The following is a 15670-nucleotide window of genomic DNA, read 5'->3' as shown; positions in this document are numbered from 1 at the left end:
GTGAACATTTCATCACCTTATTTTATTTCGAATTATTTTCAAATACTTTATATGCATAGGATTTTATATTGTCTTTTTGTCATTTTTGAGAAAGCCACTAGGTTCAATAACTTTCTATTCTTTATAAATCTCAATGCAGAAGATTGTGTAAATTGCTTGAGTTGTACAATGCTCGCTCAAATCAAATTTCAAACTTTGTAAAAGGTACAGTAGCTATGACATGCTTTGACACTCGCATGGCCTTCTAAGGCTCCGATCAAGCGGTAACACATGGGCACATTTCGTGTTCAACAGTCTCTGTCATGTAAACAGAGCAACTTATATTCATGTATTATACATATTTGAGTAGGTATTTATAAGCACTTTAATGTTATGTATAACAAAATTTGGGGAGATAAAATTTTTAGGTGAAAAATGTCCAATTACTGCTCGGCAACACTTGGACTTGAAACAGATATCAATATTTTAAACTTTACGCAAACATTCAAAACAGGCGGTTCTCAACAGAAACTGATATCAAGTAGGACAAAACCTTTTAGATATTATGTTCAACTACGCTGAAAATAAATTTTGGCGTAAAATATTGAAAAGTCTCTGTTTTACTGACATAAGAATGTGGTAACACGTGAACAGGCTGCCATAGTAACACATGGACGACTCTTTATCATTGTATGCATCACCCAAAATGTATCAAATCATCATTACTTTCTAAAAGTTTCGCTCAAATATCTGAATTATACGTAACTTGAGAATTAAAATTTTGTATTTTTGTGGTAACACATAGACAGGGCCTTTTAAACAACTCACAAATGTTCAAACTCATAAAGATCATTAACAAAATAATGAAAATCTAATACTTGAAACTTAACAATCACCTATATATTCAACAGACTGCATACATTTTGAAATATTTTAGACATAATGTTTAGCATCAAATTTGAGATATGGCTATGGTGTAAAAAGTACAATCGATAAAATCAGCTGTAACTTTTTTCTACAAGTGGCATTTTAAAAAGGATAACAGTTCCATAAAATAGAGATCTTTAGTTAAAAAATGAGCCCCCTTGATAAATGTGTGCAAATTTACTTTTTCATGTTAACGTTCATTTTCGCTTGATCAGACCCCTAAATACAATATCTAAACTTAACAAAAAATAAACTGGTTTTACATTAATGGAGACTTATTAATAACCTTAACCAAAGTTGGCCTAAGTATAAAAAGGTTTTCAAAGTGCAAGGAAATGTATTTGTAACAAATGCACCACAATTCACAAAACCAACATTTTGGGGGATTTTTAATGAATAGAGAGGAGTTATGTGGAATTTGAACTGAATGTTGGAACATAAAAAATGAAATTCCTTCAGTAATCAATGTCTGGTAGTGAGTAGAACTAGAATATTCATTCATTTATTCATTTTCCGAACCACTTAGTCCTTGAGAGAGTCACGTTGGTGCCAGAGACTATCCTGGCTACCAATGGGCGAAGGCGGGATACACCCTGGATATGTTGGCAGTTCATCACAGGGCTGAGAACTTGAATATTAAAACTAGGAACAATACTCGCTAGGGAACAGTAGACACAGCAATGGCACTCGAAACCCTATATCCTACCAGTATATATCACTTTTTCTAAATACAAACACCAATACACAGGGAGATCACACTTGCCTTTGGCAAAATATCACCTTGAATGAACCGAACCTCCCTGGGAACATTATGCCTTCAGCAAGACTTTAGTTTTGAAATAAAAAATAGCCCTGTGGGGAAAAACAGAGTTTCCTTCTATCATTCCCTCACTTTCATTCCTCTCAAGATCAGATATAGGGCCAATAGTTTTAATAGCTACATCATTAGGCCAAACAACTTACTGGCACGAGAGGTAAAATTATCCCTAAGGCTGTGGAATTGAAAGGAAGTTTGAAGGCATGGGCTGTTATGTTCCATAGACGTTCTGGTCATTTGTAGTGCGAGGCAGAGCTGTGGGTAGTTTGGAGCAGTTACGTCATGGGGGAACGAGGAGACATGCTGTGAGTCATACTGTAGCGTGTATGATGTGGACCTTGGCATGAGGAAGGCATGGAGTTAAAAACAAATCTGACGCTCATAAACAAACTGCAACCATGGCTACTGACCATTTGCACTTAAACTGACAAACATCCATGTGTCATGTGCCAAGTTCTCACAGTGAAACCAAACCGTGCATATACCCTGCACTCATTCACTTAGCCATATGCACACAAGTATGCATGAAGCGAATAATAATATGCATGAACACAGCCTCAGCTCCAACCACAGACACATAGAAATTCATTCACAGGGTTGGAAAAAAATCTATTCCTGTTGCGTGTCAACGGGATTAAAAGTAGAAATGGAAAGAGAACAAGAGTGGTTGTGTTCTAAAACAGGATGCTAAATGCCAGGCACCCTCTGGATTCTCCAAAGCATTTCAACTCTCATTTAGCAGAGGATTGCACAGTTCATGAGCAGCAGGATCAGATTTTTTTTTTTCAGTCTGTTGATATCCTCGGCAGTGAAAAGTGTTGTACCGTGATGCATGAAGCCATTGTCGCACAGCTCCACCCCCAAGATCAATGCTTCTTCTCTTGTTCTGCAGTCCCCCTGCATCAGAGCACACCAAAAAAAAAGAGTGGCCAAAACCAAAATGATGAAAATTTGAGAGAGAATTAAACACACAGAAAAAAAGGCAGAGTAAATGACTCAAGAGAGAGAAAAGGCAAGAGAAGATGAGAGAAAATAAAGTAGAAAGAGAGTGAGAACAAAGGACATTGTGGTTTGAGAGCAGTCAAAATGTCACATTCACACCCCCCTTTGTTCCTGTATCCAAAAGCCCAGAGGCCGGCACAGCCAATACATGCTTCATCTTAAAACACAGCCAAAATCATGTCTAGACAAAATAGTGTGACATCTCTTGAAGTTTCCCTAAAGGAATAAAAGTGTTTCCGCCATTCGAGGTCAAACACACTCACACGGACACACACAGATACATACACATGCACTTATATGCATACATCGACGTACGGTGTCTGCCATTGATTCTGCAGTGGTCGCCATACACTTTTCATTTCTTTGTTGTCATCCTGAACAGGACTATCAATCTGTCAACCTCAAAGCCTCCTGTCAAACTCAATAAAGTTTGGCCGTCAGATCAATTTTGCTTTTCTTTCTTCGTTTCCTTTTGGCTACACAGAGGGGCTCTAGTCTGATGGAAAGAACCGCTTTGTTGTCTCACTTTCTTTCCTCTGTTGCATGTCTGAAGTGACCTGCCTGTTAGAACAACAACCACTTCCATCTATCTTTCCGCCTCTCTTCCTCACACATTCTTTCACCTCTTTTGTGTTTCTGGAGCCGGTGAAATATGTTTTCAATTTGCTCAGGAACCAATGAGTCTAAGTTAAACAGGATGCTAGGTGCTGAAATGAATATTTTCTGAAAATCTACAGATGAAAATAGTCTTACCTGTGCTATCAGCCAGTCTATCAGCTTGTTGGCCATCACCACAGACTTGTAGGTGCGTAGATGGTAATCTTTATCTCTGAAAGGGCAAGAAAGCAGAGGGCTTCATCACAGGAATTAAAATGAACCCATAAAGACCCAGTGCTGCTTATATGACAGTTCCCAAATAATTTTTTCTCTCTAATTAACTTTTCTTAAAGGGGTCATATTTTGCTATTTTGCTATCCACTTTTATTAGTCTTTGTTACATTTATTTGTGTATTTGGACCCTAATAGTTCAAAAGGTTTGAATTTGAACCCTCCAGGTGCTGCAAAGCTATCTTTATATTCATTTTGGCAAAAATCAAGTGGATTTCTACAACCTTTTTCAATTCCTGCTTAATTTGTTATGTCTACAACTAGTTACATCACAATATTTACACAAGACTTCTGACGAACATTTCTCTGAGTATGACATAATTGTTTATCAGCAGCAACGGTTGTAGTCCATAATAAAAATATGTCCAAATTTCAAGCCGATTACCTAAAATGTTCAGTTGTTGGTTTAACACGACAGAGCCACAAGGTCAACAACCTGGAGGGGGTGAGGTGTGAAGTGGCTCATGTGCATTTAAAGGGCCAGCGCTCAAAACGACCTTTCTGGTGTCATTACTGAGAAATAGGGTTGAAGATGGACCTGTGGAGTTGAATTAATGAAGAATTCAGACCTAAGCATAGCATTTACAGTTTATGCAGACCACAGGGAAATATTTTAAAATGCATAATTCTATTTAAAAAAGCAAAATATCACTCCTTTAAATGATTTATCACCATTTATTATAATATTATCCTCTGTGTTTGTATTTTTTCAGTGAAAATCATGTATTTTTCTGTGTTTAATTTACTGATCATGTAAATTGTCATAAAAACTCAGATTAAAGTTGAGGGTTATTATATCAGAAACTGAGAAAACTGAAGAAAAAGTGACTTTTTCAGCAAAGATGTTAATAACTGAACATAAGCCAAGTGTGCCCATCCACTGTCATTGATCCGACTCCATGTGTTTTACTGGTGAATCAATGTTGTAGAAGATGACAGTGTTTCCACGTTCACTATGGAGCCTCTGAATGTCCAAATGGGTCATATCTGATGACCATGAAAAGATGACAAACTGCATTTTACACCAATTATTTACATGTATTGATAGGATTAGTGAATCAACAGGTATTAAACAGTTTAGATCAGTAGATGGTTTTGTTCAGTGGTAGACGTTTGGGTCTTTATGGGTTAAAACGATTTACTGCAACAAAAACAGAGGGCGAACATGTTTAGTAGTCGTACTTGGTCTATTTAAATACAGTGCCTAAAAGAAGCCTAATAATTTCCACTGTCAGCAAGGCGTGGTCACTTTTCAAGAACTGGCAGTTGCGTCATAAATCTCAGTGAGTTTCTGGCAGTAGGTGACAGCAAAACAGCATTCCACAGGGGATAGATGGTAACAACTCCAGCTGTGTTTGGCCCTGGGGTGCCCCATGTCAGTCTGGCGGTGCCGTTCTCAGTGTTACCCACACAACCGCACTTTGCCAGACCCCGAGAATGCTGTCTGAAATGGAGCCGTGACTTTCCCATGAACACAGGGGCCTCCCCGGGGACACGCAGGGGCCGAGCTGTGGGCCGGGAAAGTCCAGAACCACCGTGACTTACACCACTCCACCGCTTCCACCACATGCAAACACTCACTCAGACACACACATACACAAGCGCGCACACACACAGTTCACATCAAGTCAAACATAACATATGGGCCAAGTTAAAGTCCAATCTCAGCTGTCTGGAGCTCTTCACAATTTGAAGCGTGAGAGGGCGAACGCTACCCTGTTTCCTCCACAATGGAACGTTCTGTTGCGTAACTGTATTTGACAGCCGCTGTTGGTCTGTGATGAGGACAATACTGTTGGTATTAGCTGCTGAAGCACGTTGCCCTGCTGTGCCATGTATAAACCACTTGGGCTGAAAGTAGTATGAGGCACGCTGTTGTTTCCCCTAAATGGGAGAGCAGAGTTAGGGAGATCGGGGCTTCAGCGGCCGGTGCACAGAGAGGCTGTCAGAGTGAAAAATGGGGGGTAAACACCAGTCCATTGGGCAGCCATATGTCCGGCATGAGGAAACAGCAGTTTGAGGAGCAGCAGAAGGAAAGGTCAAAGAGGCGGTTTTTAACTTGCTGGCCAAAGAGAAAAGTTTGCCTTGACATTTTGTGAGGATAAATGGAAGAAAAGTAGGCAAATGTATTTTTAAAGCACACTTTGGAATATATTACAGAGAGAAAGTGAAACTTAATATGTCAGTCCTGATTAATTACAAAAGTACACTAAACTGTTCTGTTATTTAGAAAGTCTTCAACACTTCAAGAAAATTCATCAACATAATAAAAGAGGTGGTCTATATTTCTCAAATACTGTCATAAAACCAGTTTTTCCGTTCTGCACAGAGATTGTTTATGAGTGACCTTTACTGCATCGTGTGTGTTTCTGTGCATATTAAAAGGTGTATGTGAACAGTATTAACCCACAGTATATTCACCGCCTTCTTGTTAGGAAGTAACAGGGGGGAGGGGGGTACAGAAGCTGGTTTGGAGCACAGGGTCTGCGCAGCGTACGCTCCTTACGCTTCATCTATTTCACTCTGCCAGGAAATTCCACCTAATTAGGCAGGGGTTGGTTGCTCCAATTAAACTCTGGCATTCCCAAGCCCTGTAATGCATTGTACTGGACCCTCAGTGGGAAAGCACTGGGCAGATATCGCAGCCAACAACACACAACTTTAGTATGAGGAGTTTAACGCTAAAGGTTTTACCCCAAATTAAATGCCCGCAGACCTGGATACTGACACAAACAGAGAGAGAATAACCTTTAGGCTTTTTATTAGTCAGATCAAAAGAAAGACAGAGAAGCTTTAATATATAATTTAATATATGGAGCATCACTGTGGCCCCCTCCAGCTATGACACAGTTTTATTGGTGTGAAATTAAAGCTTTTCTTCGGGCAACTGGAAATCCAACATAAACAGCTAACCTTGATGCGGTGCTTTGCGGTAAAACACATTAGCAGCCCATACCTCAAACACTCTTCAAATGGAATTACAAAGAACAACACCAAAAGCCAAAGCAGGCCAGCAATTTGCTCCAATAAAACAAGATCACTTCACTCTGTTCCTAGCTCCGTTAGGAAAAGGGATGTTTCATAACATGTGCCAGAATTGCTCAAACACACCTGTTTTGGATTGTGGTTTAAGTATCTATTTCAGGGGCAAATTGTGTATCTTTGGTTTCACATATGTGCACTAATTCCTGTTTTATACCTTAAGATTGAATAATCTGTAATATACATTTACCATGTAAGGATATTTTTTGAAAAACATACAGTGCTCTTTCCAGTTAATGGTACACCACATGAACCTAAGCTACATATTACATCTGATAGACTCAATCTCCTTCACCACATCTGTGTTTTGAGACCAGCCAGATAAGAACTGCCAAGCTCGATCACCCACAGGCCCTGCTGCACTCCATCACCATCTGTGCCAACTCCCCCTAAGTCGCTTACTCTTTAAAACAATGAGCTCATAGTTCACTGTGATATTTGTCTCCTCTGCTCACTTTGCGGCTGAACTATTTTTAGGAGTAAAACCAGATGCTACGCTACTGGAGCCCCACCTGACTGGACTGAAATGGACTGGAAATGAAAATGATCGCCTACCTGATGACAGGAGTGAAGAGGCTGTGAAGGCGGCAGAAGAGACGAACGCCCTGAGGGAAACAAAACAGGAATGTGGTGACTTTAGTAATGTCAGCGATCCGTGAAAATCAGTAGTTACATTAGGCTGTATTGCAGGAGGATTACCTTGGAGATGACATCATGCATGTCACTTCTGGGGTGGTAGGTGCCATCGTCGTAACGGAAACGGTACAGCACAGGCTCCGGTTTGAACTGGTGCTTGTCTGTGACTAGGAATTACAATTCGACACCAAATGCCAGAATGACAAACGTGAAAAGGTCTCAAACCCCAGGGGAGGAGTATTCATCTTCTTTCAAATTTGAAAGTATAAGAGGTTTAAAACATATTGAAGGAAAGCAGGGCTGCATGATGAAACAAGCCTTCTAGAGAAAAGGATGACTTCAGACTCGGACACGGAGTGGTCACAGATAACGCAGCTGCTCAGAGCTCCTTACTCCTTTTGCTTTAGGGGGCTGTGTTGATGATCCTCCTAAAAGTAATAACAGTTGGTTCTTGGCCGCAGCCGTGTGGGTTCCATTAAAGCTTTTTATGAAAAGATATTCTATCGTTTTTCACATGGGGGACTTCTAACTGCACTGTGAGAGCTCAGAGGGGCTCCCAGTTATACCTCTCTGTCAGGAAAAGCTCTAAAGCCCAATCTCTTTTCTCTGTGAGGAAGCAATAAAGCACCCCTGAGTGATTTAAGATACATCTTGGCTTGAGGCCCCTACTCTTTTGAGGAAAAAAAATACATGCAGAGTGAGCTGAACGCACCATTTACTGTGAATGTAGAGCGTTAGCCAGCTTAAACCTCATCCACTAAACACACTTATTACCCAAAGCCACAGAACAGCCACTGAACAAATATAACACAAACACCGCTGCAAAAAGAGATTAATATTTATAATCTCTTACCTAAACATTGTGTCAAAGGAGTGTTTATGTGTGACACCTGCTAAGACATAAAATAGACAGCTACATCTGCAGTGTATCCAGTTGTTGGATGAGAAATGTTCACTGGACATGACCAGGGGTTAGGTCAGCTATTGGCAAAACCTTATTTTCTCTAAATTCTGCAGCGCAAAGTAAATAGAACTGAGATGTATTAGGTTTCGAAGTGGCTATTGACACAGTACTGTGACCCAAAATATCAGTTTGTCTATTACCACACAGCCAATCAGTGCCCAAGGTTTATCATATCTACAATTGTAACTTAACATTCCGAAAAAGTACCAAGACAATCAGACAGCAAATAGGTTAACCAAACTCACAGTGGACATTAAGCTCACTTGGTAAGGTAAAGCGATTGCAATGCAGAAGACCCCAGTTCAATTCCAGGATGGATTAATATTACTATCATTTTTTTTTCTAAAGACTTTCAAAAGGGGGGAGGGGGGTAAATTCGACATTGATATAATGAAATAAATCAGCCACTGGGACAACGTTCAGAGAGCAGAAATCGGACCACAGCACTCAATACACTGAACTGACACAGAACTGAGAAGTCACACAGCACACTACAGCACCTAACATATAGCTCCGCCCACCTTCTCCAGCCTCCAGAGCAAAAAACACCATGAAACAACATATAGAGTATTTAGAACTATAATTCCTATTCTATACTATATACTATCACCAATTTGTCGTTTCTTCCATCAATTGCCACACTACTGTGGTAGCAAAATGCACAAAAGAATATACTCAAGTATTTGCCATATATCACCACAGTACTGTGGCAACATGAGGATAATAAAAAAAAAAAAAAAAAAAAACAAGAGACAAATGAGTTCGTGTAACAGTACCCCCGACTGGCTGTAATACAAATGCTAACATTTGATTGGTCTGTGGCAACAGACAAACCGATATTTCGTGCCACAGCAATTGCCATAAGTTTATATATGAGAAAGAAAGAAGCGATGAAGCAGTACAAATGCAAGAGGAAGAGGAGGAAAAAGTGAAGCGCACCATGGTGGATGATGCCGTTCTCCAGCAGGGCTTGACCCAGGTGAACTCCTTCTTCTGGATTGCCTGTCTCACCAATTTCCATCAGCCATGACACAAACTCACTGGGGATATAGAAAGAAACACCAACACAGACATAAAAACATACTCATGGACAAGACAACAACATATAGAAAAACACCATCACTGTATAGATGAGAGGGCCAGTGTTCAGTGGGCAGAGCAGTGAATTTCTCCTACATACTGTAGAAAAGAGATGGAAAAAAAAAAAAACAAAACACCAAGCCTTGTGGCCTTTGCCACCATTCCACAGAGCCTTTACAACTCACTACGGACAACATTTTCTCTAAATTGATGTGACTATGGCAACAAATACAACCTTGGCAAAGAAGGAGGATTTATTTACTCTTAGGGGGCACATGTGTTTGTTAAAACAGCCAAAAGGCCTGAGTTCATATATTATGTCTCCTTTAACTTATTTATTTAAGAGACACGACGTAACACTATCAAATGCCAGAGTATTTAATTGGATCCTGGGACGCTGGAGAATGCAACTGAATTTTCACTCTGCATCGTTACAGCTGGGAAGAGGAAACAAACCAACTGCTGGAACAACAAACATAACGTTCATTCTAGTGATAGCCCCGAGGAGCTAAACAGGATAATTGTCCATAATTTAGTGAGACGGCTTGAGATAGAGAGAGCTAGAGGACAAAGTAAAGAAAGAGAGAGAGCTGGATGTGGGGAACGTGTAGAGCTGCAGTAGCATATCTGATTACATCCTTGATGTCCCGTCTGCCCACAAAAGCCAAACAAACACGGCCAGCAGCACCATTGGAATTCCGCGGATTTCACTTCAGCGTGGAGCCAACAGGAGGGCCACAAGCAATTATAAAAGTTTTCAGAGAAACAACTGGCCAAATACCCCTCCTCCTCCTCCTCCTTCTTCTGTTACTTCAATTCAACATCTTACACTCTTTAGTCACTCATCCATGACACCCTCTCTCTCCACAACAGAAAAAAAACAAGTCGAAACAACGTCCATTTGTCAACCTCCGTACCTGCACCTCATTCTAAATGTTTGGACTCTGTAGCTGTCGTAGCCTCTGGGAGATCAAGGTTACCTTTACAATATGTTTTCTTAGGCTGACTGAATCAATTTTTCAATTATTACATTTTAATTTGTCACCAGTATGAGTATCGGTGTTTGGTTTCTGAAAAAGTCTCACAAGATTAGAAAGTTTTCACAACATTTTAGAAATGATCACATTCAGAGGCTGCATTGTGTTCATTGTTAATGTAAACTGATGAAAGATTTCTCTCATTTCTGTCTATATTCAGGCTACACCTACATACGGCCAAAATATCAGTGTTTTCATTAGGTGTGCTGAAAGGGCATTTCACTGAGCTGCCCTTTATCAGCATCTATCACAACATGCAAGAACCAACATCTGTCATATGTAAAAAGCACAGGCGCCTTCAATTCTGTTTGTTTTCGTGTTTATTTCAGGTTTGAAATTGGATGATAACTGCCATCTAGGTGGCTGTCACACACATTTCCTCTGATGAATTACACTGTCGCAGGACTCAAACCACAAAAGTGATTATGCTGTTTAAAGGGGAGGAGTTTGAGATGCAGAAATAGCTCATAGCCTTAAAAAAACATCCAAAAAAAAAAAAGCAAGAGGAGGCGTGGAAAGAGAATAAAGCATTTCACAATGGGGGGAGTGGGCTGAGTTGAAGATACAGGGAATGTGGATTTCATCAGAGACAAACCATGCTGGATCCAATTCACCAATTACGCCGATAATACATGTACTGTAATCATCTCCGAAATCATCTTAGACGAGTTAAGTACAGGGAGGCTAGAGTTGTCTTTTTGGCTGCGAATGGTCATCCAGGTGTTGGACGAGTTGCACTTAGAGTAACAGATTTCCTCTAAGGCTTCTAAAAGGAGAATCCCTGAGGTACTTTCTCACCATATGATCTCTTCAGACTCAACAAGGTGCCCACATATGACCAACGTTTGATCCTTTTAATCTTTTCAGCTGACAGATCCATTCCTCCTCCAGACCGCGAGGGATCTAGTGTTGTCTGTGTGGACCAAAGGAGAAAGTAACTCCTCATTCCAAACCACCATGCGATGTAACTTGGCCACAACTATGTCCAATTGGACTTTTTTTTTTTTCCCTCCTCCTCTCCTCATACTCTTTAAAAATAACAGGGATTTTGAAAAGACTGTTTAAGCTCTTGGTGATTTTCAGTGTGATTATTACCAGTCAAAACATCTATATAAAAAATGTAAAACAAATGGAAAACACAGGTCACTCTGAATAGCAGCGGGGGCGTTTACAAGGGAAATTTGTTATGGGATCTCAAAAGTCAAGATAGGGGCACGACCAAAGCTGTCTAGTGAAAATATTTCATTTGATTTCAATCCCTTGTTGAATTGCACAGTGTCACCACACTGTTAAAAAGACTTCTGGCCGTCACATACAATTTACATTTTCAAACACGGAAAAGTCCTCTGTAACAGCCAGATGTTTGCTCTGTAGATTTTATGATCCTGCTCCAGCTTTGTCACCTTCAGTCATATGTTTGCAATGGAAGGAGCAGAAGTGTGAGGAAAAAGTTACCCTTCTTCCTGCAAATTTGAGGAATGAACAAAGGAATTGAGGTTTTGTGTTTCTACGCTTTCCCCGCTTAAAAGAGCAAAAGGTGTGATATCCCATCAAGTTTACCCTTAAAATGTTTTCAGGCTCAATGAAGAGAGCGTTATATCAAAGTGAGAGGCTGGGGGAACATGTGGTTCTGGTTTTTAATATAACAAAAGAGACTAGAACTAACACACATCAGTGATTAGAGTTACAGTCTGTGCCCTCTATTTATCTGATTTGGAAATAGATTGCATATGATCCAGAGCTGAATCAAAGAAGCGCGTCCCTGTGAAAGATTAAAGTCTGGGCACATAAGTTTCAGCTTATATTTATGGTAATATGTGAAAACGGTAAACTACTATGACAGGACACCTGTGACTCGTAGGATGAAAGTAAAGTGATGAAAAAGAGGCATAAATTAAAGTAGCTCAAGAACAGAAGTAAACTTGTCTGAGACAATTTAACCTTTAAAAACCTGGAATTAAATGGAGAGGTTAACATTAATGCTGAGGCTGCAAGATGAACTTTATATGATAAGATGGGACAAATGTATTAGTTTCTTTAAAAACAATTAATGTGTGGTTTGTCTCATAGTCCTGTGAAATGTTATATATACTGCTGCTCAAAAAATTATATTAATTGTGTAACTTGATTGCTATTTCATAATTGTAACCTAAATTATGTGTACTATTAGATTGTGACTATTATCTATTGCCGAGTGTTGTTTGTTATGTTCTGTATGACAAAATGATAAATAACTAATAAAAACTAAGTGTCAAAAAAAAGGAAAATGACATTAAGGATGCAATAGGCTAAAAAAGATGTAATGTAAAAAGAAAAAAATGACATAAAAGATGCAGTAACATAAAAATGTGGATTGTTTTGAAGATGGCAGTCATTGCAATGTTGACACTATGGAAAACCTTCACATAATGTTTGTAATTTGGGTCCTGAGGAACCATGAGATTGATTTGTGGGGTCTCAAGACCTTCTACTCTAAAGATGACACCAGTGGTATATTTTATTCCAAATCAGCTCTAAATATTGGTTATTACTAAAAAACATACCAGTTAATACCTTGTTCAGACAGTTTGTGACATAATGTCAATGGCTGACATTTCTGCGCAAATAAAATGCAAATTCTAAAAAACAAAAAATAAATAAATAAAAAAAAATTTATTATTTTTGTGGCAACTTCCAAATTAATTTTCCTCTACATTTAACCTTTTCTAAGTGACTTATCACAATTTATTATAATAATATCATCTCCAGCTCAGGGAAATTCAGGTATTTTCCTATATGTAATTTACTGATCATGTAATATGTTCATAAAAGCTCAAAGTAATTTCAAAGGTAATGATATCAAAACAGAAAACTGAAGGGAAAAAATGACTTTTTCAGCAAAATATATTATTAACTGCATGTAAAACAAGTGTCTATAACCAGTGCTATTTATTAAGCTGCATGGGTTTTACTGGTGAATCAATGCCACAAGAGGACTGCGTTTTCACTTTCAATGCGTAGCCTCTGAGCGTCCGAATGGGTCATATCTGCTGACGCTGAAAAGTAAAGAAACTGAATTTTACCTGAATTATTTACAAGTATTGATTAGTTGCTTAAAAAGTTCTGAAACACTTTACATCAGTAGATGCTCTTGGTCCCTGGCAGCTGTTTAGGTCATTGAAGGTTATACTCTACTTTCGGGCAGTACTGTAGCAGATGTGAAAACTCAAGGACACAAAAAAGATGATTACATGTCAGTCTCACAGATACAGTTGCCCTCGGGTGTAATGGACCTGTACAGTAGTTACCTCAAGGATCCCGCAGCAGAGAGCTTATTGTAATCTAACTGGAGGCAGGAGAAAGCAGGCGGTCAGCTGAGCTGCACAGGGATATCTCCCAGTGATTTATGACTGGCATTCAATGGCCGATCCGTCCCCAGACACCACACCAATAATCCTTAAATAAGATTCATGGGCAAATCTGGCTGGATTTGATTTTCCATGACTGAGGCTGCACATATACATAACACACAGTCATCTGAACAAAAAGCATTGACGCTTTTCTTCTTCCCAGCTGTCTTTAGAAATCCTTGCCAATTTAAAAATGAAAGCAGAAGCAGAGAACTGATCTTTATTGTTAATGCATTCGGTGTAATCTGCTCTGAAGGTATTACTATACACAGCAGATCTTCACTTAACTCTGAAAAAGGCTTTTGTACCTGCTTTCCATCAAATACAAAAGCCTTACAAATCTCAGGTACAAAGATACAGTCTCTTTTTTAAGGCTCACTTATTGCCTTATAGTTATAAAGCTCACACAGAGGAAACCACAAGATCTGAACATTCAGTGGCTAAATCTGTAATGAGGGCTTTACCTTCCCAGGAAGCACTTGGGGAAGGTGGTGAGCTTCCTTTTCCGGTCCTTAATCAGGTTACCCTTGGTCATTAGGTGGTAAAGCTTCTCTCCCTTCTCTGACACCATCACCCACGTATCCTGCTCCATGCCGAGCCTCAGACCTACACAGCAATGATGGAACAAAAAGCCTGTCAATATCACTGCATTTAGAATCTCAGCTCGTAGCATAGATATGACATCCATTGTAGAAGGTTAATGTCACACAAGGTAATTAGCAGCACTTTTTAGTGTCTGACTCAGTAGCCCTTATGCTGCGTTAATGTCTGGCATTATGTTCACATGTGCATCTCAAGAAGGCTCAAAAAGAAACTGAAAATACGCTCTCTTTACTATATACTTTCATTTTAGGAAATAAAGCACAAAAAAGCTGCAAGACAGTCTGAAAGTCTGTTTCAACACAGATCCCACATACTAATCAGGCCTGGGACTAATTCCCCCTTTTAATAATTTAGAATCGACTGCTCTATATTGATTTTAACAAACACCGCATATATTCTCAGTTGTTTAATGCAAGACAGATGTTAAAAGGTTAAACATAAAAGAAAATGAGTTTCCCTAACTGTCTGTCTGATACTGATACGCCAAAGTGCCTACTTTTCCTCCGTTCCCTCTCTTTCATGATGGCCTCCAGCCACTCCTGCTTCTCCTCTGGGGTCTTAGCCATGCAGACGAACCACTTGTTTTTGGCCGTGTTGTGGATCTTCCAGCCGTTGTTAACTATGTTCCCGCTGCTGTGGTAGTCAGCTGTGAAGCAGAGGAGGAGAGAGCACAGACACCACTTTGACTCCACTTGTTTTATAAAGTCCTCTCCTCGCAAGGGGTGGAACAACACGACGCAAATCTACTTTTTGGACTCATTTAAGCTCAGAAGGCACTTTTACGACTGAAGGGGGAGGGCGCATCAATCAGTGGTCGTACTGATCATAACACTGTAAACAGAGTTGTTGGGTTCAAAACAAATCAAATCAAATTTTATTTATATAGCGTCACATCATAAAAGTTATCTCATGACACTTTACAATTAGAGCTGGTCATTACCAGACTTTTGATGCTGCTGTATGAAATATATCATGGATTCAGAAAAAAACAAAGCCAGGAAACTGCAATGAAGGATCTTATATAAGAAAAAAACAGGAAAGAGACTGAAAATAACATGTTTTAACTAATTCCGGCTTTCTTACGCTTTACTATCACATATTCTCTCCCAAAACGATGCAGAGTAATGTATTCTATGTAAGTACAAACCCCTCACTAGACTCATTTTTCTACACTTGAGGGCCAGCCCTTAGCCTCTCTATTGAGTGTGTCATCGATTATCGCTCTTCTACTTTAATGAGATAAATGAGAGGACACACATGCAGAAGGAGAACTATCCATCAGAATTATTTACTACTGACTCCTCAG

At 39.5% G+C, this 15670-nt stretch overlaps 1 protein-coding gene across 1 annotated transcript in view; it reads right to left on the bottom strand.

Annotated features, from left to right (window-relative positions):
* The window catches only part of prex2 (phosphatidylinositol-3,4,5-trisphosphate-dependent Rac exchange factor 2), a 131685-nt gene that overhangs the window by 77438 nt on the left and 38577 nt on the right, over positions 1-15670 (bottom strand). The window contains exons 9-15 of the mRNA XM_030123560.1: positions 14861-15010; positions 14226-14367; positions 9195-9295; positions 7355-7458; positions 7211-7260; positions 3479-3554; positions 2548-2620 (exon numbers count right to left, since the gene is read on the bottom strand). Coding sequence (XP_029979420.1) covers positions 2548-2620; positions 3479-3554; positions 7211-7260; positions 7355-7458; positions 9195-9295; positions 14226-14367; positions 14861-15010 — 696 coding nt within the window. The remainder of the gene's footprint in view (positions 1-2547; positions 2621-3478; positions 3555-7210; positions 7261-7354; positions 7459-9194; positions 9296-14225; positions 14368-14860; positions 15011-15670) is intronic.

Source organism: Sphaeramia orbicularis, chromosome 20, assembly GCF_902148855.1.
Source record: "Sphaeramia orbicularis chromosome 20, fSphaOr1.1, whole genome shotgun sequence".
Lineage (NCBI taxonomy): Eukaryota > Metazoa > Chordata > Actinopteri > Kurtiformes > Apogonidae > Sphaeramia > Sphaeramia orbicularis.
The sequence above is the reverse complement of the archived record's forward strand: the minus strand, read 5'-3'. Positions and strand labels throughout refer to the sequence as shown.